Source organism: Myxocyprinus asiaticus, chromosome 13 (genome assembly GCF_019703515.2).
Source record: "Myxocyprinus asiaticus isolate MX2 ecotype Aquarium Trade chromosome 13, UBuf_Myxa_2, whole genome shotgun sequence".
Classification (NCBI taxonomy): domain Eukaryota; kingdom Metazoa; phylum Chordata; class Actinopteri; order Cypriniformes; family Catostomidae; genus Myxocyprinus; species Myxocyprinus asiaticus.
The window spans coordinates 5,471,907-5,499,456 of record NC_059356.1 but is presented as its reverse complement, the minus strand read 5'-3'; the positions used below and the strand labels follow the sequence as shown (position 1 = coordinate 5,499,456).

The 27,550-nt window shown below is 41.0% G+C and overlaps 2 protein-coding genes across 2 annotated transcripts in view; both read right to left on the bottom strand.

Annotated features, from left to right (window-relative positions):
- The window catches only part of LOC127450351 (gastrula zinc finger protein XlCGF57.1-like), a 152,577-nt gene that overhangs the window by 111,524 nt on the left and 13,503 nt on the right, over positions 1-27,550 (bottom strand). The gene's annotated exons all lie outside the window — the stretch shown is intronic.
- The window catches only part of LOC127450393 (gastrula zinc finger protein XlCGF7.1-like), a 94,156-nt gene continuing 90,687 nt past the window's right edge, over positions 24,082-27,550 (bottom strand). The window contains exon 2 of the mRNA XM_051714480.1: positions 24,082-26,522. Coding sequence (XP_051570440.1) covers positions 25,636-26,522 — 887 coding nt within the window. The 3' untranslated portion in view covers positions 24,082-25,635. The remainder of the gene's footprint in view (positions 26,523-27,550) is intronic.

The following is a 27,550-nucleotide window of genomic DNA, read 5'->3' as shown; positions in this document are numbered from 1 at the left end:
TAAATTGCATAGATATATTACATTTAGTTTGTTGTTGTCACAGTCTGTCTCCTTCATTCTCTTCAAGGACTCTTATTTTGAAGGTTTACCCCGGACATCATTTCCCATAGTGCACTGCCCTCATCACTTCCATCTGTTTCTTATTATCCTCACCTGTATTCCATTCCCTCATTAGTTCCTTTTATATAAATATCCTCTAGTTTTACCCACTCCTTTGTCAGTCCTTGAAGTGATACGTTATGAAGTGTTACGTTGAGTTAGTGAAGTTTTATGTTATGATTTACTCCAGCATTTGTTTCCACTACAGCGTTTGTTTCCACTCCAGCGACTATTATTAAAGGATTTAAAGAATCTGCTCCTCTTCCACTCCTAGACACCAACATTACAAATGGACTGACCAACAAAGAATATGGATATACTAACCTGCTCTTCCAAATGTCCTCCTCTACTCCAGCGATCCCGCTAATCCTCCTCTAATCCTCCTTTTCCACTTGTCCAGATCCACATGAGCATGGAGCCAACAGAGTTATTCATTGAGCTTTTCAGGCAGGAACCTTCACCTCGCTGCTTCTACATCAATATCGGACATTTACCTCAAGCCCATTTATGGAATGGGATTAAACTATCACAGACCCACAGCATTTCCAGAGGTGGAAAATCTTTCCTTGGCAAATTACATCATAACCACCTTGAATATCCATTACCCTTCACTTTCATCACGATTGTTAGAGTTGTTAACTCCTCCTCCATGACTTCCATGGCCCCTGTCTCCGTGCCTTCCACACCCCCTATCTCCAAGGTAACTCCTTTCCATTCAATAGCCCTAAATAATTTTTTTGGGGGGGCTCATCCTCTTCAAGCTCCGGTGACAGATTCCACACCGCAGTCAGCAGTAGCGACCACGGAGGTTGCATTTGTTGCCATGGTTAACGAGCCAGTGCCCAAGCCTGCCATGGTTAATGGGCTAGAGCCAGTGCCTGCAGACTCAACCGTCCCAGAGCCAGTGCTTTTAGCCTCGACCGTCCCAGAGCCAGTGCCTGTGGCCTCTACCATCCCTGTATCTATGCTCCCTGCTGGCCAGAAGAGGAGAAGGAAAAGGACTCCTCCTCCCCAGTCTCTGTCCATGCTCTTGACCGCGGAAGTCGATCCCCAGTCTCGGCCTGTACTCTCTTCCATGGCTCTCAGCCCCGAGCCTTCCACGGCTCCGCCTTCCTTGACTCTGTCCCTCGAGCCTCCCATGGCTCCGACTTCTATGGCTCTGTCCCTTGAGCCTCCCATGGCTCCGCCTTCCCTGGGTCCATTTCCCATGACTCTGCCTTCTACAGCTTTGCCCCTCGTGCCTCTCATGGCTCCGCCTTCCATGGCTTTGCCCCTCGAGCCACTCACAGCTTCGCCTTCCACGGCTTCGCCTCTCGAGCCTCCCACGGTTCCACCTTCCATGTCTCCACCCCTCGAGCCTTTCTTGGCCCTGCCTTCCACGGCTCCTCCACCTTCCACGGCTCCACCTTCCTTGGCTCTGCCCCAGAGTCTTCCACGGCTCTGCCTTCCATGGCTCTGCCCCCAGAGTCTTCCATGGCTCTGCCTTCCACGGCTCCGCCCCAGAGCCTTCCAAGGATCCATCCCCAGAGTCTTCCAAGACTCATCCTTCCTCAGCTCCGCTTCCTTCGGCTCCGCCCACAGAGTCTTCCGCGGGTCCGCCCGCTTCCCCAGAGTCTCCTCCTCCAGCGGTTCCACCTCCTGACCCAGTCCTAGCCCTGTGGCCTCCTAACCCAGTCCTAGCCCTGTGGCCACCTCCCAGGCCTCCTGACCCAGTCCCCGCCCTGTGGCTGCCTCCCAGGCCTGCCACGGTTAATGAGCCAGAGCCAGTGCCTGTAGCCTCGACTGTCCCAGAGCCAGTGCCTGTAGCCTCGACCGTACCAGAGCCAGTACCTGTAGCCTCTACTGTCCCTGTATCTATGCTCCCTGCTGGCCGGAAGAGGAGAAGGAAAAGGACTCCTCCTCCCCAGTCTCTGCCCATGCTCTTGAATGTGGAGGTCGATCCCCAGTCTCGGCCTGTACTCTCTTCCACAGCTCTCAGCCCCGAGCCTTCCGTGGCTCCGCCTTCCTTGACTCTGTCCTTCAAGCCTCCCACGGCTCCGCCTTTCATGGCTCTGTCCCTCAAACCTCCCATGGCTCCACCTTCCCTGGGTCCATCTCCCATGACTCCGCCTTCTACGGCTTTGCCCCTCGAGCCTCTCACGGCTCCGCCTTCTACGGCTTTGCCCCTCGGGCCTCTCACAGCTCCAACATCTACAACTTTGCCCCTCGAGCCTCTCACGGCTCCTCCTTCTACGGCTTTGCCCCTCACCCTTTATGGGGGGGGGGGGTAATGTCACTGTCTGTCTCCCTCATTCTCTTCAAGGACTCTTATTTTGAAGTTTTCCCCCAGACTTCATTTCCCATAGTGCACTGCCCTCATCACTTCCATCTGTTTCTTATTATCCTCACCTGTATTCCATTCCCTCATTAGTTCCTTTTATATAAATATCCTCTAGTTTTACCCACTCCTTTGTCAGTCCTTGAAGTGTTACTTTATGAAGCGTTACATTGAGTTAGTGGTTTTATTTTACGATTTATTGTGTTTCCACTCCAGCCTTTGTTTCCACTCAGTGACTATTATTAACCCTTTAAAGCCTGAGCCCAAAATTCCGAAAATTCCATTCTGTGCCAGAATATGATATTCATATCCAAATTCACATTATATTCATATTCATATAACATCACACACCTGAACTGTATACCATATTGAAAAAAGAACTAGGGTTTTCAAATGATGATGATTATTTAAGGCTAGTCATCCTTTATCAATAAGATTTCTCACAGCAATTTTTTTTTAAATCTTCTCTTCATACTTCATCAGACAACTACATTTTCAACCATTTTAATTACAAGCTAGAGGGAAACTTAGAGTGTATGAAATATACATAATTTTGTGGGCAATGTAGCATAGCAGACAGATTAAATATATAATCTATTGTTTAAAAGTTATGACCATTCTAGTGATTAGTGGGAAAACAGAATAAAACAAACATTTAGAATGTTAAGATACATTTCACATGACCACTCCTCAAATACTCCTTTTGAGCACCTGTAATAATAAATTGAGATTGCATCTGAAATTGAAGGACACAAACACTGAAATATACATTTTATGTGTTCAATAAAACACACACTTTATTTAATTTGAACATCAGAATTACACACAAATTACACAGCAAAACATACAAAATCAAACTTTAGAACTATCTACAGTAAATACATTTTTAATAAAGAGTGCAGGAACAGAATATATATAAATTCATAAATATTCAACAACTGCAGTACTGTGGAGAGAAGAGAGGGAGAAAAGAGGGGAGGGGGAGGACGACAACACCAGTAAACACAGCCCAACCTAGGCCTCTTCGCGAAACTGGTCACACTCAGCTGAGTGCCAAGACTGAAAACAGTTCCTATTGTGAACCAAGCAAAGTCTTTTGCCATTACATTCCGGCGCGCAACAAGCTAATTTAGTTTTATTTTCAGTCCTATTTTTCCGATAGCATAGCCAACATTTCTTAGAGGACTGTTCATATATAGGGACATGGGCTGTGTGGAGTGATGACAAAGGAGGGACTACAGGCTTTAGTGTATGCAAAGGGACACTTGCGTGAATATCGATACCTCCCAGCTGACGAGCCAGGTTTTCTCTGAAATCTATCTGGGTTAAGTTCACCGGTCTACGCTCATCCCCTGGTGCCACATGAATGTGTTGCCATTCCTTAAACAATATGAAACTACTGACGACGGCAATGTCTATGAAGTGGGAAAAAAAGAGTCTTCCACCACTTCTGAGTTTTTTGTAGGACGTTGTAAGATTTTATCATTTGGTCTGACCTATCAACACCGCCCATGTTTTTGTTATAATCGCTGATGACAGTGGGCTGGAGGGCTACTTCTTTTGTCCAGTCGCCATCATTTTTTACAAACCTAGTCATTTCGGTTGAGCCATTTGCATTGTGGAAATTGGAGTGGCATGTAACTGCACGTGTGTCCTTCCACTGAATTACAAGTATATTTCCCTCAATCCTACACCACCTCATATCCCCACGAGTTGTCTTGCATTCCCATCTTTTGATGTCTTTAAATTCTGCAGGAAACAGTTTACGATTTACCCTGCATGTCCCACAGGCATTAGTTCCCATTTCTAACAACTTAACCATAAGAGCTGGGGACGTGTAAAAGTTGTCAAACCAAACATTGTGGCCCTGGTCTTCAAATGGCTGCAGTAACAATTCAACTACTTTGGTGGCCAAGTCAGTGACACGCCCATCATGATTACCTGTGTAAACATTAAAGTCGAGAGTATACTCTGATGTTTTGAAATTACTCATAATTTAAAACCCCACAAAGTAGGCTTGCCCTTCATGTATTGTTTAAATCCTGACCGAACTTCAGACTTGACCATACGTTCATCTATTGCAAGATTTTGGTTAGGCTGAAAGAGCTGCTGGCATTTTTGTTTGAGGTGGTCCATAAGATAACGCAACTTCCTAAGACGATCCTGATTATCCTCTGTGGTAGGGTCTACAACATGTAGAGCTGCTAAAAGAGCCTTGTAGCGGTCACGCGACATAAATCCCCTCGCCCATGAGCCCAGAAGTGACTTGGTTCCCCAATGACGATGGGAATCAGGGAGAATTGAAAACCCCATGTAAATAAGCAACCCAAGAAATTTGTAAAATTCATCGGGGGTCACCTCCATCCAAGCTCCATGGTAGCTGGAATATAATGGACAGTTTAGGACGAGCTCCCACCCCTGACAGTTTGTAAAGCTGCATATCTCAGCAACTACAGCCTGAGTAAAAAAACAGCATGAAAAAGTCAATTTCTCACAACATCATATTGGAGGTTGACCTCACAGCCTGACGCACGCTCCCTAAGTAAATATCGAATGGACGGCTAGGCTTAAATGGGAGAGGTTTTGGTGCCTGTGAATCGATGTCAAGGTACGAGGGATAAGAAACAGAGTCAGAGAAGCATTTACGCTTTCTAGCTGACTTGGGACCTGTGCGAGAATGGCTAGCCATACCCAAAACAATAAGAGTAACAGTGTTAGTGTTACTGTGAGTATCAGTCATATGAGAAATATAAACAAACAATACATACACATTCATATATACCCAGTTGATGGTCTTGGCTGTGGATCAGGTTCCATCTTATCCTCCATCTCCTCATGGTCCGAGTCTTCCTGCAGTAGTTCCTGGTCCAGCAGATCTTCCTCCTGTATGCTCATGCCCTCATGAGCCATGTCCTCCTCTGCTATGAACCTAAGCTCATCAGCAGTCAGTTGCCTCCTCCTCTTGAGGGTGCTGAGCAGGGAGCTATAGTCTCTATCCATCTCTAAACAGAAAAAAGTACAACAATTGGTAGCCAGCAGTGTGTTCTTCACATATCCATACATTGAATAGTCACCAAACCAGAATGTCCAACTGCAGACATCCCTCTCACATTTTGCTTGTGAACAGGAAGCTACACACAAACTAAAATCTTGTCTTGTGTGATGGATGGGTAAGGCTATCTGCTAAATTATAGAAAGATAAAACTAGCAGGCCAGTTTCCAGTCAGGTCTGAACAGTGTAAAAAAAATAAAATAAAAAAAAGGTCTGAACAGCGTCTGCTCTCTGCCTCACATTACTTCAGGTGGATTTTTCACAAGCGACAAAATTGGCAAATTTTTTGACTTTCAATAGACAATATTGACAACACATGTTAAATAAATTGTCTTACCTCGAAAGATCGCCTAAGTTTTCAATTTGAAGCAGGAAGTCCAACACTGGAGGTAATCTCCCGGGCTATCCTCTCTGGCTCCGCCCAGGCAAATGGAGGATTTTCCTTTGATTTGTCACATTTTTGTATATTTAGATTCAACAAAGTAGTAACAAATAAAAAGGTTATTTACATGAGCAATGTTCATGTCTTTATTTACACTGCCAAGAGAGTACTTCAAGATGAGAAGAAACTGTCTCAGTAAAAATGACTGGGCGGACATAAAATGGAATGGAGGACAAATTAACCATTCCACACAAGACTGGGACAGCTGTGGGGTTCCTCAAATTGTACAACATGAAGAAAAACACAAGTTCTCATAATAAACTCTGACATGGTTCTTATAAATTTGTGAGGCTGAATGTTGATTTGGTTTGGAGTGCACCTAGACCACAAACTAAAATGGAGAGGGAAAATTTAGGCTACATCAGAATCAGAATCAGCTTTATTGCCAAGTATGCTTACACATACAAGGAATTTGTCTTGGTGACAGGAGCTTCCAGTGTACAACAATACAAAAACAGCAGCAAGACATAGATAATAATGAAAAATAAAAAATAATTATACACATACGTACAGACACACACATACATACACATATACACATGGGTAGTGCAAATCTAATACAATCTGTTATGTACAGTGCAAATACAAATCTGTTATGTACAGTGCAAATGTTTTTTTTGTTTTTTTGTTTTTCCCCAGAGGAATGAAATGGCAGAAGAGGTCGGATGTGTTGGATAAATATAAGAAAGACTAAACTGTGTATTGCACGTAGTTATTGCTCAATAGGGCAATTTAACTGTTCATGAGATGGATAGCATGAGGGAAAAAACAGTTCCTGTGCCTGACAGTTCTGGTGCTCAGAGCTCTGAAGCTTTGGCCAGAAGGCAACAGTTCAAAGAGGTAGTGAGCAGGATGAGTGGGGTCCAGAATGATTTTTCCAGCCTTTTTCCTCACTCTGGAAGTGTATAGTTCTTGAGGCGGGGGGGGGGGGGGGTGCAACCAATAATCCTCTCAGCAGTCCGAACTGTCCTTTATAGTCTTCTGATGTCTGATTTCGTAGCTGAACCAAACCAGACAGTTATTGAAGTGCAGAGGACAGACTCTATGACTGCTGAGTAAAACTGTATCAGCAGCGCCTGTGGCAGGTTGAATTTCCTCAGCTGGCGAAGGAAGTACAACCTCTGCTGGGCCTTTTTCACAATGCAGTCAATGTGGGTCTCCCACTTCAGGTTCTGTGAGATGGTAGTGCCCAGGAACCTGAATGACTCCACTGCTGCCACAGTGCTGTTTAGAATGGTGAGGGGGGTCAGTGTTGGGGTGTTTCTCCTAAAGTCCTCAGTGATCTCCACCGTTTTGAGCATGTTCAGCTCCAGGTTGTTTTGACTGCGCCAGACAGCCAGCTGTTCAACCTCCCTTCTGAATGCATACTCATTGTCATCTCGGATGAGGCCGATGACAGTGGTGTCGTCTGCAAACTTCAGGAGCTTGACAGAGGGGTCCTTGGCGATGCAGTCATTGGTGTAGAGGGAGAAGAGTAGTGGTGAGAGCACACATCCCTGGGGGGCACCAGTGCTGATTGTACAGGTGCTAGAAGTGAGTTTCCCCTGTCTCACAAGCTGCTGCCTGTCCGTCTGAAAGCTGGTAATCCACTGACAGATAGACATGGGAACAGAGAGTTGGTGTAATTTATTCTGGAGTATAGCTGGGATGATGGTGTTGAAAGCCGAACTGAAGTCCACAAAAAGGATCCAAGAATATTACAAGAATAATAATAACTGAGTCCGGGTATTGTTGTTCTGTGTCTGTGATTTGATCAGCCAGCTGTTGCAGCACTGTGTTCAAACACATGTTTGGTGCGATATACACACTCACCAGAATAAACGAGGAAAACTCCCGCGGCGAGTAGAAAGGCTTACAGTTAATAAAGAGCGCTTCCAAATTAGGACAGCACATCCTCTTCAATTGTTACATCTGTACACCAACTTTCATTGATATAAAAGCATGTTCCACCGCCTCTCGTTTTCCCCGTTTACTCCGCGATGCGATTCGCTCTGAACAGCTAGAAGCCCGGCAGATGTAACGCGCTGTCCGGAATGGCTTCACTCAGCCAGGTTTCTGTGAAGCATAAGGCAGCAGAGGTTGAAAAGTCCTTGTTTGTGTGGGTGAGGAGATGTAGTTCGTCTGTTTTGTTAGGAAGAGAGCGGAGATTCTCAGTGAACACTCAGCAGCGCTGTTCGAAATCCGTGCCGATGGATTTTGACCAGCGCACCGGCTCGTCTCCTTCGCCTGCGTCTCTTGAACAGCAGAGCTGCGCCTCCAACCAAAATGTCTAGCAAAACGTCTGAATATTCAAAAACCGGGAAAAGATTGTCTGGTATATGCTGTCGAATGTTCAGCAGTTCGTCTCTGTTAAAACTGACTGGAAAAAGATTACTAAACACAGGACAAACAAACAAAAACAACAAAAGAACTGAGGAGCTCCACAACGAGGCAGCCATCCACACGCCATCATGATGATACATACAGGAAGGGTCAGAGCAGACTGTACTTTAGGTGGAGGCTCAGGCTCTTCAATGTTTGCAACAAAATGTAGAGTATGCTAAAAGTGTCCTTAAATAATTTATATGACTTATGGATTTAATGTTATGCCAAACAGTGAACCCAAAATCTGAACACAGACTCGGAGAGAGAGTGTTCGATTCAATAATTTATTATAATGGACTGGAAATATGATGAATGGTAAACAGACAGATGGATGTTCTGCCCCTGTAGGCTGAGGGCTGGACAGGCAGGAGGTAATGGCAGGGGAGAGCGGCGGGCTGGATGGCTTGGTGTGGCAGGCTTGATGGAAAGCAGATCTGAGGATGACTGTAGAGGTAAGTGGTTGAGCACAGGTTGGCTGGTTGGATAGTGGATCTGAAGCACAGGAGAACACAAATAAGTACAAGGATAATTACTGATCAAGGATTGCAGCATAACTTGAATCTAGTTGGCCTTTTCATTAGTAATTTAACTGTTAATTTTTTTTATTTATCACACATTATACATTTGCACATATATAGTGCAATCCTTTTTTTCACATATCCCAGCTAAGCTGGGGTCAGAATGCAGGGTCAGCCATGATATGGCGCCCCTGAAGCAGATAGGGTCAAGGGCCTTGCTTAAGGGCCCAACAGTGGCATCTTGGCAGTGCTGGGGCTTGAACCCTCAACCTTCTGATCAGTAACCAGTAGCACTCTAGTAGACTGAACAATCTGGTGAAGAATGGTTGAGAACCAAGGGTTTAAGTAGAGCAGACTGGTGATGAGATGATGAGGGGCAGGTGAGATGTAATCAGCGGGGAAGAGCTGCCCCGCCACCAGAACAGACCAACTCAAAGACACACAGGGGGAGACACAGACAGACAGAAAAACACAGATGGCAAAGGCCAACATCCTGACATTTAGATGTATGCATTTTTTTATTTGTATGAATGGCTGCTGTGAAACAATCTCCCCTGGTCGATAAAAAGCATTCTTATCTTGTCTTATGTAGATGGCAAAAGAAGTTTTTGGGGCTTTTCCCAATATCCCTTGACATCTGACAATTAACTCGTCCAAGGCACACATGGAATGTCTGCGATTGACAATGGCAGAGGAACTTTTGAAAGCCTCAGGTAATTTATTTTCCTTAAATGCCTGTCATTTTGACTATGGTATAAAGGGTAGATTTGTTTTATCACAAAAAATCTACACATATTATAACACCATACTATCCTTTTTACAAGATCAATAAAATTTTTAGTAAACATATGGTAGCGTACCTCTATATGCTGTTTACAGTACATACCATTTACCAACACAGCTAACATATAAATGCATGTTTTCAGTATTCAAGAGTGGACATTACTGCTCATTATGTGCTGCCTCAAAACCCCCAGGTGGTGGTCCAAAAACGTTTTGGGTGGTGTGAGAAATAGGCCTCAGATGGAACAATGTGACCTTGATGCTTGCTTATCTGCTTTGTATGTTTTCGGCACTGTCTTGAACACAAAATGCACTTGGCAAGAATGTACTTCTGTAAGTGAGAGGAAACAACCCCATATATGGAGGAATGAGAAAGTTCAAGGTAAAGGGTGTAACCAGCCTTGTGTGACAAGAACCATATAACCCCATGCTTGCTTTTAATAAATCGAAGAACAGCTTGTGACATTCTGTGTCCGTGTATTTCTTCCCACACGGGTGGATTTATTTCTTGATCGAAGAGTGACTGTCGGGGAGACATAAAAGAGCATCAGAATCGTATTAAACTAACAGTCTTGGTGTCAGAAAGTGGGATATCTCCAGACAGGTAAGATCTTTTTTTATATAATTTATCTGCCTGTCTGTGGGATATCTATTAAATATTGTTATAAAACAATTCAAGTAAAACTCCTTTTATCTCAACGATGGTCAGGATCCGTATGAGACACAACTGCGGTATGTGTCACTAGTCGTAGAACGAACAATTCCAGTTAAACTCCTTGTATCTCTGTGATGGTCAGGATCCGTCTGTGACAGAACTGCGGTATGTGTCACTAGTCGCAGAATGATAAATTACAAAAACCGCACTCAGATCTCACGAGAGGTGAGGATCTTTGTTGCTGAAGACTGTTAAAAGGGCCAGTCCTGTGGATGAAGTGCGCGGATTCCACTAACAGTCATTAGGAGTTTTGCTGCCATATTCACTCTTCGTGAAAGGAATGAACATTGCTGAAATCAGAAAATTATTCATACCGAAAACCAGAACTATAATAAAAGAACCACAAATATCGTTTTGCAGACTTTTTGGTCATAGTAATAATTGTCCGTATTGCGTTTCATGTGAACAAGGGACATCCTTGTTGTGTGAACAAAATGGGACAGAAAATAAGTAGACTAATACAAGGTGAAACGCCTGTACATTGGATGTTTAGAAATAACAAAGGTTTCGAAACCGAACCGTTTGTCAGTAATCTGGCCTGATGGGTCAGAGGGAAAAACACAATTAGACCCGTTCCCCCGAGAGGGGTCATTCAAAAAGGGAGATTTAGAGGCTGCCAATTCAATGGTAAACAAAGGATGGGGCGACCCTGAATGGGATTTTAAATATATGAAGAAATCGTATGAAGTGTGGAAACAAATGAAGCCGTATTGGGACAAAGGTCCAGAATACGGGAACAATAAATAAAAAACAGGTTAGAAAACAGGGACATGTGAGGCAGCCACTGAAGCCACATCAACCACTGCCGTCAGCGCAGTCCTTGTCATTAAAACCGCATGACTATCACAGTGCAATGGCTGTACAAGTGATTCCATCAGACAAAACTACCAAAAAACTCTACCCGTCTTTACAAGAGACAGAAAAGACATTTGAAGTGATAGTTAAACAGCCACAATCGACGGAAACCACACAAAGTTTTCCTTTCATTGCCATAAATGACGGATATAAAATAAAACCACTAAAAATGTCTGAAGTGTTGACGATTTGTAAAGAACTTCCAGACCTGACTAAAAATCCACATAAATACATCGAGACACTCAGGCGAATGACAGGTTATAGTCAATTGACAGGAAAAGATTACAGATTCATTTTGATGAAAACTCTACCAAGTGAGGTGACTGAAAAATAATTAATTGACGAAGTACCGGAATTGGCTAGCATGTGTGATCTACCAGAAGTAAAAATGGAAGTAGACGAAGACAAATCCATGAAATTAAGATCAAAAGACAAAGGGGAAGACGGTGAGATGATGCTAAAATGAACAGTTGACTTTAAATGGGCTAACCCACTGATGACTGATCGTATGTTCAGAAATCTAACAGAATTTCTGACCAAATTATCAGACCGCAAACAAGACCTATCGTATGCTGCAAACACAAAACGAGAAGTACAATTTTTTAACCGCTTTAAGAAAGCATGGTCAGAAGAATCTGGTCTTGATTTGGATGATGGAAACAAACAATTGTTTGTTAATACATTCTTGAATAACATGAAGAGAGAAACAGCATAGTTTCTTCGAATGACCACATCAAACATATTAACCATTCAACCGGATGAATTAGGTCGAAGGATAAGAGAACTATCAATCGCTGGAGCTTTCGAACCGAGCAAAAATCAGGCATTCATGCAGTACGACCAACGCAACCAGGGTAAGATGCATCAAAGCCATCCACAAGGGCGATGGCAGAATAAGGGTCAGGGTGGTCAGTACAAAAAGGCGAACTGTCGATATTGTGACTAACTGGGCCATTGGGCAGCTGCCTGTCGAAAGAAAAAATACGAGGAGGAACACGGACAAGCCCAACGAATGGAGCAGCCCAGCGATAATAGACAACCCAGACAACAGAATAACCCACAATACCCAACTGAATGGACCCCACACTAGGGGTGCCCACAGAGTACAGAGCCCTCAACATGTTCTATGATTTCGATCAAATTTCCAAATAATTCTAATGCTTTACCTTTCATTGAATTGAATGCTGAATGCTGACATAAACCATATGTTTTTCTGGTTGATACGGGAACTTCATGTTCCTCATTGACTGGCCAGTGCTATGAGGGCTCTATAACAGGGAGAACAATAAACTCTGTTGGGATAAATGGTATCCCTGTGAAATGACTCCGACTTTGCCAGTAACTTCCAAAGACAACACAGATTTGTTCAAAATGCATGCTTTTGTAATCATACCAGACTCTCCATTCTGTTTACTGGGTTGAGATCTAATGCATAAAATTGGTGCACAAATTGTTTTTGACAATGCTTCTCTGCAACTCATGTTTCCTGCTGTGTATTCAGTTACTGTGCCAACAGGGAGTGTGAGGGAGGAAGTGAGCCAAACGCAACTGGTGGAGGCTGAGCAAGCGATGATAAACCCAAGGTTATGGGCTCAGCACAAAGACGAAGCTGGCCTAATTGATGTGAAACCATATACAGCTGGATTAGCTGTAACCACTCCAGTATACTGTAAGCAGTATCCTCTATCGATTGGAAAGGAACAAGGTATTAGGCCAATCATAGAGCAATTGATTGAACAAGGTATTTTAAAACCAATGCACTCTCCATACAACACTCCAATTAATCCTGCGAGAAAGGCTAACGGGACCTGGAGAATGACACAAGATTTGAGAAAAGTTAATGATTTAATTCAACCATTTTCTCCAGTAGTACCAGATGTACAAACAATTATTAATTCAATACCATCAACACATGGTCATTTTACTGTAATTGATTTATGTTCTGCCTTTTTCAGTGTACCTGTTTCGCCTGTGACCCAGCCATTGTTCGCATTCACCTACAGGGGCCAACAATATACTTGGACGAGACTGCCACAAGGGTATAGAGATTCGCCGACTGTCTTCTCGGCTGTTGTGCACTGTACATTACAGGAAGTGAAACTGCCACCTGTCACATGCCTGTTGCAGTATGCCGACGACATCCTGGTTACTGCTGAAACATCAGAGGCTTGCAGACAAGCATCAGTTATTGTCTGTAACATTTTAGCTCAAGCTGGATTCAAGGCATCAAGCGAGAAGCTACAATGGGTTAAACAAAAAGTTGAATATCTCGGACACGTGCTGAGAATGGGGACTGTACGGATGTCTGCAGATCGAATCAAGACAATTTCAAACTTTGGCCATCCACAAACAAAGAAACAAATGCTTGTTTCTTGGGGTTGGTCAACTACTGCAGGTCATGGGTACCAAACTGTTCCATATATGACAAGACTCTGCATGAAGCAACAATGAACAACAATGATGAAATTCAACGGACTACGGAAATGGACTTGGCATTTAAACACCTGAAATTCTGTCTTGGAAAGCCACCAGCTCTGGGTCTTCCAGACTATGGCAAGCCTTTCCATTTGTACGTGCACGAGGCTGCAGGGATGGCTGCCGCAATCCTTGCCCAAGAGCACGGGGGCTCTTATCACCCGGTGGCATATTTATCAAAAACATTGGATTCCATTGCAAAGGGACTCCCTGGTTGTCTGCAAGCAGTGGCTGCGACAGCGATGATGGTACAGGATGCAGAACGAGTTGTGCTTTCAGATCCTCTGACGGTGCACTCACCAGGTAGGTGCTATTATGCACAATATTTCAACACAACATATGACTGCACAAAGACGGTCTGGTTATGAAGCTATTTTAACATCTACTGCTAATTTGACTCTAAAACCAACAAGTGTGGTCCATGGACCAACGATTCATTTGCATGATTTGTTGGTTCAAGGCACTTTCGAGCCTGACTCGCATGATTGTATGGAGAGAATACAGGTCTCCACTGCATGCAGACAGGAGGGGAGACATTGGTATGTAGATGGCTCATGCTACAAACCAAAAGACAATGTGTACTGGTGTGGTTACGCATTACAGAGCTACCCAATCAAATTATAGAAGCATACTCATTACCATACAAATCAGCGCAAGCCGGCAATCTAGTAGTGTTAACGAGAGCCTGTCAATTGCCAGAAGACCAATGCATAAATTTATATACAGATTCAAAGTATGCATATGGGGTAGTGCACGATTTTGCAAAATTATGGGAAGAAAGAAATGATAAAACTTCGGATGGAAAACCAGTATCACATCACAATGTGGTAGCTGTGTTGATTAAAGCAGCACAACTGCCTTCCAAATTAGCAGTAATCAAAGTGGCAGGCCATACCACTGGTGACTCAGAAGACGCAAAGGGCAACAGGCTTGCAGATGAAGTAGCAATGTGGGCAGCAAAAGAGGTAATTCATAGCCCACACATAGGTAAAGGGGATACCGAAGTAGACATCGTGCAAATGATGCATTCCACTTTGACTAGTGATCTAGACATAAAAATTTTGCAATCTAATACAACAGCACATGACCTGGAGCATTGGGCAGCCAGTGAGGTATCGGATGATGGGGGAATGCTAAAAGACAAACAAAAACGATTAGCACTACCAACATTAGCAATAGTGCTGCTGTGTAGACATTACCATGGCATATCACATATTTCAAAAGAAAAGGTGATACAGACAATCAATGAATTGTATTGCATTGCAAAGGTGAGAAAAACAGTTTCTTTCATTCTAGACGCGTGCCTAGTGTGTGCACAAAATAACAGACACAAACCGACAACACACAAATCATTACCTCACCCGGAGGCCCCATTCCAACATCTGCAAATTGATTTCACACACATGCCGGCGTGTGGCAATGTTAAACTACTCCTGATGATTATAGACCGATTTTCAAAATAGCCAGAAGCCTTCCCATGCAGCAAAGAAAATGCACAAGCCGTAGTAAAAAATTTGACAAAAGAGATAATTCCAAGTTTCGGAATTCCATCGGTCATTGAAAGTGACAATGGAACTCCGTTTGCTTCAAAAGTGACACAACTCCTAGTTAAGGAGCTAAACATTAATTGGCATTTCAACATACCTTACCATCCACAATCAGCAGGGGCGTTTGAATGCACGAACAGAACAATAAAAGATAGGTTGACTAAGGCATGCCTGGAAACAGGCCGAAAATGGATAGATTTACTACCAGCAGTATTAACAGAGCTAAGAATGACTCCATCAGCAACAACAAGAATGTCTCCATTTGAAATAATAATGGGTAGGCCTTTCCCGACGCCTTGGGTCAAAGGCCGTGCATGCTCTTTGTCCGTGATTTGGAGGTGGTAGTAGCTGATTACATGGTTTTCCTTGTTAAAACATTAAATGGCATAAATGGTGATGTTTCTCTTTCCCTCCCTATGCCCACAGAAAAGCAGACTCACCCATTTGTTCCACATCAGCAGGTCCTAGTGAAGTGTCTGAAACCAATGAATCTCGGTGAGCCCAAGTATCTGGGTCCAACAGCGGTTCTGGCGATAACCAGGACAGGGGTACTGACAGATCTGCAACCACAGTGGATACACACAAGCCGCATGAAGACTGCACCTGGGGAGAGCCTATTTCGAAAGCGAACAGTGAAAGTACTGGAGGAGCTGAACACGCAGCACCAGTGCCTAACCGGGAACTTGAGAATTAGAAGGGACGAAGAATGAAGTTCTTTATTATGTTGCTCTGTCTTATAACAGTAGTCGAAGCCCGTATATCTAGCAGTAATGAGACATGGATAGATGATGGTGATGCACCACATACCTACGCTACCAATTTGTGGTGGAAATGAGCTAACTTCACGGCCAAAAATACGGGAAAGAAGGGTAGTTGTATGTACGCATATGCTGCATAGTGCATCTACACCAGCGGTAAAGGTAACCCTGGTAAAAAACAGGAGCTGGTGTGCTTACTAGGAGTTGCAACACACCCAAGGATGAGTGTTGATCCAGAGAGAGCCAATCTTAGCTTGCCATTCAGGATGTCAGACCCAGTAGTAGGGGGTAATTCTGGCCCTTATGGCCCATACCTGGCCATTCCACAACAAGTAGTAAAACTGATAGAATGGCTGACGCTGTCTGAACAACCCATATTCCCAATTTGTATATCAGGAGGGTACGGTAATTGGTCAGTTGGATACACACCAAAAGTAAGGTGCAACCGAACCTATACATATTGCACACCATTGAACAAAACCAGGTGCTGGGCATGTCACAGGGATAAGTCTTGTGCTTCAAATGAAATTGCTCTAGCGAGAGACTGCCAGCGGAATAAAACTGGAGTAGAGAACAGGACTAGATGTAACCCCATAACACCTATTAAACAAGGAACACGAGTGATAGGAGACCGATATTGGCAATGTGGTCATAATTTATACACTGCTCTGCCGGAATTATGGACAGGTAGATGTGCCATGGTAGAATTAAGTGACCACAACATGGTGGTCCGAGCTATTGAGAAAACAACAAACAGAAGGAGGAGGAATAGTCTAAATAGGCCCAATAACACACCGAGAGAACACAGATTATGGACAGGAACAGAGAAATTCTTTGGAGCACTGTGAGAAATAGGCCTCAAATGGAACAATGTGACCTTGATGCTTGCTTATCTGCCTTGTATGTTTTCGGCACTTTCTTGATCACAAAATGCACTTGGCAAGAATGTACTTCTGTAAGCGAATAAATATGAAAAATCTAAAAGGTGTGCATCGTAGCTGACACCTAGATGCACACTTTACAGTTGGTTGTATGACTGTAAGTCTTTGTCTTCAAATGCTATGGAGCTTCAAATTATGGTATATTTTGTGCAGGACCAGCCTATCTGGTCGTGATATACATAGCAATGTTTACATATGATTTGACAGCTTATTTTAATAGATATAAAAAATGTAAAAGGTGTGCATTATTGCTGACACCTAGTTAAACATTTTGGAATTGTTTGTATGACTGGAAGTCATCCTCTTCAAATGCTATTGAGCTTCAAATTATGGTATATTTTGTGGATGAGCCTATACAGTAGGGATATACATAGCAATGATTACATATGATTGGACAGTTTATTTTAATAAATATGAAACATCTAAAAGGTGTGCATTATTGCTGACACCTAGCTGAACACTTTGGAGTTGCTTTCGTGACTGTAGGTGATATGCTTCAAATGCGATTGAAGTTAGAAATGTGTACACCAATGTCATATGTAACTTTAGAGACGGTCCCTAAATTTGCGACTATTTCTGAATATCGAATGTCCAGCATCAAGCCAGCTTTATGGCACTTCAAGAGGGACACAGAATCACCAGTGGCCTCTGCTGCTGATCTCAGTAAGTTATTATATTTGCCAACGTTGTTAGCTTTCCTTACACTGTTTTCCTCTTATTTTGTGCATTGTTTTGTTCAGTAATGGGATTTATGACCAGCTACTCACTAACTTCGGAAGATTGAGGCTATATTTTAAGTAAACTTAGGGATTCTCAATCAAGATGTAAACATAATATTATATGCAAAAAATGTTAAGTCACTGAAATAAGGCCATATAACACATACTAAACATTTGTTCACAAGACTTTTGGGAACTGGATCTTGAAGCCTAGAGTTTTTGCTACAAAAATGATGTGAAAACCATCCTGATCACTCATTCATACAAAACAATATAGTCATTTAACTTTTGTAAGACACTTTTAGTGTTAGAAAGGCCATATGCGAGGAGGCGTGGATGATCATGAATATTGATGTGATTCACACCTGAGGAGACAAAGACCCCTCCCTTGAGAGAGAATGAATGTGAGGAGACTTAATGATTGAATGTATTGTTTGTAGCTTATTCACAAAATCAAGTTTAATTTAAAAGTAATCTGACTATACATTTTCTTTACATAAAGACTTAAAAACTTTAGACCTACACTACCGTTTAAAAGTTTCAGATCTGTAAGATTTTTTTAATGTTTTTAAAAGAAGTCTCTTCTGCTCACCAAGGCTGCATTTATTTGATCCAAAATACAGCAAAACCAGTGATATTGTGAAATATTTTTATAATTTAAAATAACTTTTCTATTTGAATATATTGTAAAATGCAATTTATTCCTGTGATCAAAGCTGAATTTTCAACATCATTACTGCAGTCTTCACTGTCACATGATCCTTCAGAAATCATTCTAATATGCTGATTTTCTAATATGGGCATATTTACAGCACATTTTACACATTTACACCCAAACAGATATTTGCAAGCACAAGCTTCATTGATGATAATGAGGCAGCATAAACACTAGTTAAAATATAAAAATAATATGAATGTTTAGATTATATTATATTACATATCATATTTATATCATACAGCATACAATTTAAAGACCTGCTTTAGCCAAAACAACATTTAAATGTAACTAAAACTTGCCTATTAGGACATTTTTCAAATTTCAATACTCTGAATCCTGGCTGGCAAGTCTGGAAATAGTCCAACTAGTAAAATATGTACATGTTAGCTAATGTAAGTAAAGACTTACTCATCCGAAATTGTATCCTCAGCTGGATCAAGTCGCTCTTCAAAATGCAAACGTTCCTTGTCAGATTCCAGCTCTTCTTCTGAGGAAAATGTAAACTCTTCGTCACTATCCAGGAGCTTCCTCACCCGTGTAGCCATCTTCCAAACGCGCAGAAAAGTGAATGAACTTGATGTTTTTTATGGCACTGTTGGAGGCATTTACCGCCTCAGCACATTACCGTATGAATAGCGCGCTCTACTGGTGGGTGGGATCACATTAGCGATAATTAGCTGAGCCAGGAGAAACTTTACATCGCTATGTTTCATACAGATTACATTGCAGGAGAATATTTGTTTTAAATTTGAATTGTTTTATTTAAAAGTAGACATTTTAAGCTTTCTTTAGACATATGTTTCACGTTTCTGTGATAAATGTTCGCGGAGTTTCAGTTAATTTATATGACGTGTTTCAGAATGATGCTCGTGGAGACAGAGACGGCTGAAAGCGCACCCTGTTTATTTTCTTTATTTTACAAAATCACAAGGTTTTGTTGTTATTGTGAGTGTACACAAATAAAAGTAGACCCTTTATAGTCTCTAATGATGTCTTACACATATCTGTATGCCCAAAAATGACGGATTATTTTAAGTTGTTTCCGCTGTTATGAGTAAAAAATCCAGCAGGACGTGCCGGCGCGTCCGTCGACCCCAGAGGGTTAAGATGGCTAGCAAAATAACAATGGCATGCTCATGATACACAGCGTTTGAAGTCGCACAGCAACAATGAGCGCTAGTAAAATATTATTGTGTGCACTGTATGATTTTGATGAAAATTAAGCTGTACGTTATGCTATTACGGGTCACGGTCATAGTGCCACCAACTGGCAGCAGGAAGTATGGCACTTTTAACAGACTTTGAAATAGTCCTCTTATGTTTACATCAATAGCTTCAAAAATCTTTAGAATAATGTCAAGACACTGCTTATATAAAATTGCGAAGGGATATTTGATATCTTAAATTGTGTTGCCATTGCAACACATTGTTATTATTCCTTTCTTCCTATATTTGGGTGTTTCTGAGGCACTTGGCATGCTTAAAATTTCATTAATTTTGCATACACATCAGAGTCGTTGGCCATTAAGGCTGGGGAAAATATTCATGCATGGGCGTGTAGCACCCCCTTTAAAATAGGCATGTAATTTGGCCTCGGCGGCACCCCCATTGTCACCTACAGCCACCAAAATTGGTACATACAGTTGTGCTCAAAAGTTTGCACACCCTGGCAGAAATTGTGACATTTTGGCATTGATTTTGAAAATATGACTGATCATACAAAAAAACTGTCTTTTATTTAAGGATAGTGATCATATGAAGCCATTTATTATCACATAGTTGTTTGGCTCCTTTTTAAATCATAATGATAACATAAATCAACCAAATGGCCCTGATCAAAAGTTTACATACCCTTGAATGTTTGGCCTTGTTACAGACACACAAGGTGACACAAACAGGTTTAAATGGCAATTAAAGGTTAATTTCCCACACTTGTGGCTTTTTAAATTGCAATTAGTGTCTGTGTATAAATAGTCAATGAGTTTGTTAGCTCACGTGGATGCACTGAGCAGGCTAGATACTGAGCCATGGGGAGCAGAAAATAACTGTCAAAAGACCTGAGTAACAAGGTAATGGAACTTTATAAAGATGGAAAAGGATATAAAAAGATATCCAAAGCCTTGAAAATGCCAGTCAGTACTGTTCAATCACCTATTAAGAAGTGGAAAATTCGGGGATCTCTTGATACCAAGCCATGGTCAGGTAGACCAAGAAAGATTTCAGCCACAAATGCCAGAAGAATTGTTTGGGATACAAAGAAAAACCCACAGGTAACCTCAGTGATGTGACCAAAATAGAGCTTTATGTTCACAACCATAAGCGCTATGTTTGGAGAGGGGTCAACAAGGCCTATAGTGAAAAGAATACCATCCCCACTGTGAAGCATGGTGGTGGCTCACTGATGTTTTGGGGGTGTGTGAGCTCTAAAGGCACTGGGAATCTTGTGAAAATTGATGGCAAGATGAATGCAGCATGTTATCAGAAAATACTGGCAGACAATTTGCATTCTTCTGCACGGAAGCTGCGCATGGGATGCTCTTGGACTTTTCAGCACGACAATGACCCTAAGCACAAGGCCAAGTTGACCCTCCAGTGGTTACAGCAGAAAAAGGTGAAGGTTCTGGAGTGGCCATCACAGTCTCCTGACCTTAATATCATGGAGCCACTCTGGGGAGATCTCAAACGTGCGGTTCATGCAAGACGACCAAAGACTTTGCATGACCTGGAGGCATTTTGCCAAGGTGAATGGGCAACTGTACCACCTGCAAGAATTTGGGGCCTCATAGACAACTATTACAAAAGACTGCAGGCTGTCATTGATACTAAAGGGGGCAATACAAAGTATTAAGAACTAAGGGTATGCAGACTTTTGAACATGGGTCATTTCATTTTTTCTTTGTTTTATGATTGTGCCATTCTGTTATAACCTACAGTTGAATATGAATCCCATAAGAAACAAAAGAATGTGTTTCGCCTGCTCACTCATGTTTGTTTTAAAAATGGTACATATATTACCAATTCTCTAAGGGTATGCAAACTTTTGAGCACAACTGTATATAGTTCTTACCAAGCTGGTCAACTTTCAGAATTAGTCATTAGCTCAGCCCAACAGGAAGTCGGCCATTTTTATTTTTTATTTTATTTTGCAGACTCAGAACTTTTAAATCCTCCTCCTAGGGGGATTCATAAGACTGTCACCACATTTAGACAACATTTTGCCAAGACATTGAAGATGCTAAATTGTGAACAGATTTTTGATATATTGAACAGTGTTGCCATGGCGAGGCAATAAATTAATGGCGAAAAATGGGAAACAGGAAGTGTCACATATCTTCTGTGTGCAATGTGTGATTTAGATCAAAATTGAGATGTTTTGTCTTGGGGGTTAATCACATGGATGTGACTATTTAGTGCCACCACCTGGCAGCAGACATTACAACAGACTTTAAAATAGTCCTTTTATATTTACCCAAATTTCTTCAAAATTGTTTAGAATAATGACAAACGCCAAATGCATGTGTCCACCTTGCATTGTTTTCCGAAAGCCACGGGGTGGAAATTGACCCATGGTGCTTGGGCCTGTCATCGCTGCTTGCAGCTATATTTAGGGCCCAAGCACTGAAAGTGCACCCAGCTAACAAAAAAAGGTCCTCAGAACGTCCCCTAAATAGCCTCTATGCATGTCCCATGAACGTCCATGTGTAGGGTCCTCTTGCCGTCCTCCGGATGTTCACAGGATGTCCATTCAGGACATTTAGGGGACGATCACAGGACATCCATTCAGGATGTTTAGGGGACGATCACAGAGGCCATTTAGGGGACGTTCTGAGGACCTTTTTTGTTAGCTGGGACTTTCACTTAAAGTCCTTTTGAAAGTCATTTTATTTTACTTCTCGGCTAACCAAAGAAAAAAGACACGTGAGAAATTGTAAGGAACAAAGTACATTTATTTTGAACAATTGTAAAGGTGCTGCGCTCTTACTGTGTGTGTGTGTGTGTTTTTTGGAGGGGGGGGGGGGGGGGGGCGTGTTCTTGAAGACTTCGGTGTAAACGCCCACTGCTGTGATTGGGTAACATCTTTGCATGTGGATAAGTGTAAACGCCCCCGCCATTACGTGCATGTGGGGTTGTTTTGAAAACTTCGGATGGTTAAAAAAAATGACACCCGGAGGAATTCATCCATACATGTTTGAGCCAGAGTCTGATCCCGAATTAACCCCCTCCACAAACACCACAGATACTGCAGTCTGTGACAGCGTATAATTTACTTGTCTATTTGTGTAATATGTATTACTTTTATTCTTGTTTAAACCAAGACGTGACACAAGGTGTGTATCTTGTTACATAGTTGGGCATTTTCCAATGGTGAAACATTTCCGTGTTTTACAAATGCAGATGGTGCTAGTGCATTTATAACTGTGAAACGATACACTTACTGTGCAACATGTAAACATATACAGGATACATTCACCGGTGTTTGTCGCACTGTCGTTTGTCATATAATCGTCTTTCATCATATATTCAGTGTAGTGACAAACGCATACGTTGTTCATTACAATGAGTCATGTTTTCATTAAAAAGGAAACAGATTGTCTAAATACATTGATATCAATAATCTTTAGGTGCATCTGTGGTAATTGTGCCATCATGCCAACAGAACAAGAAAATACATGCTGCTTAGAGATCCCTATGCGTTCAAACTAATACACGAGCATCTAAAATCACTAGGATCAAATCAAATACTCAGTACACATCTAACAGTCTGTAACATACGAAGCGAAACAATTAACATGGATATTCACACTTGTTTGTTGCGACATCACTGTCGGGTCCAATATAGTTGGCTTTCAACTTTTAATGTAAGTCTCTCTGCAAAGCCTGCTTCGAACTGTGTCTTCTTTGTGAAAGAATCATCGGAAAAAGGAAGCGAACAAACAAACATGTTCTTACCGACACGATCCGGGACTTCGTTAAAAATAAACGTCAGCCACTCTTTCTTAATGTTGGGATCCTTGCGAAGCAAATGTAAGAGATCTAGTTTCCCACAACCTGGCACTGCACAACATCTTGACATATTCGTGGCCATCGTGACCTCCTGTTGCTCCAAAAATAATCTCATCACTCTACTCTAACCACAAGACCGGTGGGCGGGCCTAAGCAGTGTTGACGATAAAGAAGGTGTTGATCTGTTTATGCAGAGGCTGACCTGTGCTGATGTAATACCTCACTATGATGTATTAGTGAGGAGGAAGTAGAGAACAAGCCATTTTGGCAGCTTGGTTTCAATAAAGCCTTTTTTTTTTTTGGCCTAACGAAGTTTTCGGTTCTGAAATTTACAGTGTTTTTATAGTGCTATGAACTCTTATATGTCAAGATATCATGGTAAGTTTGATTTTCCAATTTATGACCCCTTTAAATTTTATGCACATTTTGAGAGTTTATTCGCATATCAAATGTTTCCATTCAGAATTTCTTATGCGCATTTTCAAAATGCACATACAAATATTTGGATGGAAACGCAGCTAGTGTGGCAGCTGAAGAACCCCAAATAGTGCCTTGAGTGTCCTTTAATTTTTACAGTGATCATTAGAGAGAGCATAATGATCAACTTGGATACTGTGTGTCTTCTAAGCAAATCATATAATGGGCCAATGTCAATAAACCACCTTTAGTGTTACGACATTAAATCACTGTTTGCACATGCAATAAAAAATTGTCAAATCAAGATGTGCTATGTTGATAAATTCTTACTCAAAAAGACTGGGGTGCTGGGTGGCAAGCGAAAGGTGCTTTCACTAAGTTCCATACAGTATGTGTATATGTTTAGCCTTATGTTATCTCTACATATAAAGTATTCGCTTTTAAATGGTTTAAAATAGTAACTTTTTATTCAATCAGAGCATACATCATTCAGTCAGATTAAGTACACTACCGGTCAAAAGTTTTGAAACACACTCATTCTTTATTATACATTTTCTTTCACATTTTAGAATAATAGTAAAGTCATCAAAACTATGGAATAACATAAATGGAACTATGGGAATTATGTTGTGACTAAACAAAATCCAAAATAAATCAAAACTGTGTTATATTTTAGCATCTTCAAAGTAGTCACCCTTTGCCTAGAATTTGCAGACATGTACTCTTGACATTTTCTCAACCAACTTCTTGAGGTATCACCCTGGGATGCTTTTTAAACAGTATTGAAGGAGTTCCCATCTATGTTGGGCACTTATTGGCTGCTTTATTATTTGGTCCAAGTCATCAATTTCAAAAACTTTTTTTTTTTAAATAAAATTTTAGTTTTATAATGAAATAAATATGGTGGCACAATTATATTTTTGTCTACAAAACTAATTTCAAACATTTAAGCATACACCTTCAGATCAAAAGATTTTTAAGATCATGAGAAACATTTCAGTCAAGGGTTTCAAAACTTTTGACCAGTAGTGTATAAAGACAAAAGATTAATGCAATAATTAAAATGAAGTAACAATCTAAAGATGATCAAGACATGTTTTCCATACTGTTTTACATTTTGAACACCTTTCAACTATGTGATTACATAGTCAATAGTCAATAGTAAATACTCAACAGTCCTGAAGTGTGATGATTGAATTATTAAAAGTACAAATAAACCGTGTAACAACTCAGTTAATATGAAATCGAGGAATTATATATTTATTTCCTTTCAAAATATTTTTTGATTAAGAATGGCATTGTCACACATGGACATGTGCTCTGTTCTTGGAAATGTCACTGTGAAGGCCCATTTTTTCCACTTTTTGATGATGGCATTCATGGTGTTCCATGGCATACAGTATCTAATGCTCTGAGAATTTGTATCTCTCTGCTCATTTGTACCTTTTCACAATGAGAGTCCGCTCATGCTTTGTAAACTCTTTGCAGATCATGGCCCATCACCAAATGCAACCAAAAGAATGCCAAGAATATCTTGCAGAAACAGCAGATCTTCATTCGGGATTAATCAGAATCATTTAATCGATGACAGGTGGACGATCATCACATTCAAACTCTTGTTTAAAGGTAATTTTATTTGTTTTGATATATCTCCCATCTCTATTTCCTACTACCTCTTACATAAAATGACAGCTAATTCATCACTACAGGACAGGTAATGCAATAAAGCAAACAACCATGCAAGATGTAATTGCTATTTTGGAAGAAATGCTTTATGCTGAGTTTTTCTGAATTTCATACCAATGACACACCATTACCTGCAGTTTGCTCACTACAACTCTGGGCAATGCCCTTTTCTATGATTTCCTACAGATCTTGATTAGTGGAAACTTTTCCCACATGAAGTGCATGTTATGGCTTCTCTCCTTTATGCATTCTCTCATGTTGTTTTAGGGTGTATGACCGACTGAAACTCTTTCCACATTGATGGCATGTGTAAGGTTTCTCTCCAGTGTGAATTCTCATGTGCACATGAAGGTTTCCTTTATAAAAGAAACTTTTTCCACACTGATGGCAAATGTAAGGCTTCTCTCCAGTGTGACACCTAATGTGATGATTAAGGTTTCCTCTCGCTGTGAAACTCTTTCCACACTGACGGCAAGAGTAAGGCTTTTCTCCAGTGTGCATTCTCATGTGCACAAGCAAGTTTCCTCTAATAATGAAACTTTTTCCACACTGTTGGCAAGTAAATGGTTTCTCTCCAGTGTGACATCTAATGTGATTATTAAGGCTCCCTCTCTTTGTGAAACTCTTTCCACACTGACGGCAAGTGTAAGGCTTCTCTCCACTGTGAATTCTCATGTGCACATGAAGGTTTCCTCTATTAATGAAACTTTTTCCACACTGATGGCAAGTGAAAGGCTTTTCTCCAGTGTGACATCTTACGTGATCTTCGAGACTTCTTTTCCGTTTAAAACTCTTTCCACAATGACGGCAAGTGAAAGGTTTCTCTCTGGAGTGAATTTGTATGTGTCTCTTAAGACTTCCTTTCCGTGTAAAACACTTTCCACAATGAGGGCAGGTGAAGGAAACTTTGGCTTGAGTTTTGTTTTGTGAGGAATTACTGTCAGTCTGTGAGCAACTAAAAATGTCTCCGGTTATGAAATGAGGATTCTGATACTGATGTTCCTCCTTCACTTCATTCATTTCTTGACTTTCCTCCTTGACTTCTATTTGTTCTTGATTTTCCTCTTTCATTTTCATCAATTCTTGATTTTCTCTTTTCATTACCATCAAGTCTAAAAAGAAAATATGACAATCAATAAATGTGGCCTTTGTTGATTTACTTTAATTTATCTGTTCTAAATGGCCAAAAAGTGGGGTATGTGTTGGCTATGCATATAAGTAGTCTATTGCATGCTTTATAACTTATATTAAACAACATCCTTCAAAGACAATTTTGGTTTAGTTCAGTCACATTGGATGTAATTGTAGAAAAATAATGTGTGAACATAAACTTTGGACAGAAACATTTTACTTTTGCATAATATAATATAATATTTGTTTGCTGGTTTCCAAAAACAAGTGTAAATGAAAAATTAACCAAGACTAAAGTTGACTGAAGAGAGACAGGTATGTGGAAATATTTTTATATTTAAAATATTATTTTCCATTTAATTTGTTTTAAAGAATTAAAAAGAAAATCATACATCCCTATTTTATTATATGATTCCAAGTTAAAAACATATAAATGACTTTTTATGGTGTGTGAAGCACACATTCACCATAAAGATGTATGACAATTTGTCTGGCAATTAATCCCTATAATTGTAAAAGCCCTAAAACAGACAAATAATCATCATAATCAGTTATTTCCATGACAAACGTCATATTTCATAAAAGCAATTTTTTGCCATTTACAATGCAATTTGCGATGCAGTGTCTTTCTATTAGAAGAGTCATGAAAAGTGGCTGTCTTCCTTGGCTTTTATATAACTTCCTGGATGAGTCGCTGTGCTTATGGTTAATGAAACTAGTAAATTCCCCTTGCTTCCTTTTGTTTTACCCCAATATTGGTTATTAAAGAAGCATAAAGTTGATTTTTGACTTATATATATATATATATATAGATCTGCGTGAGGTGAAATTTTGCCCATTCTGGCCGTTGAAGTAAAACGATTTATGCTATAAATACAATTACATCAAAGAAAAGATGCAACAGAAAAACTTGGTTATTAAATCAAGTTTTTTGCTGTGCTGGCTGAATATTCTGTCCCCCTCAGTTCTGAAAAATTGCTACACCCCTATTCTTGGAGGAATTTTGGAA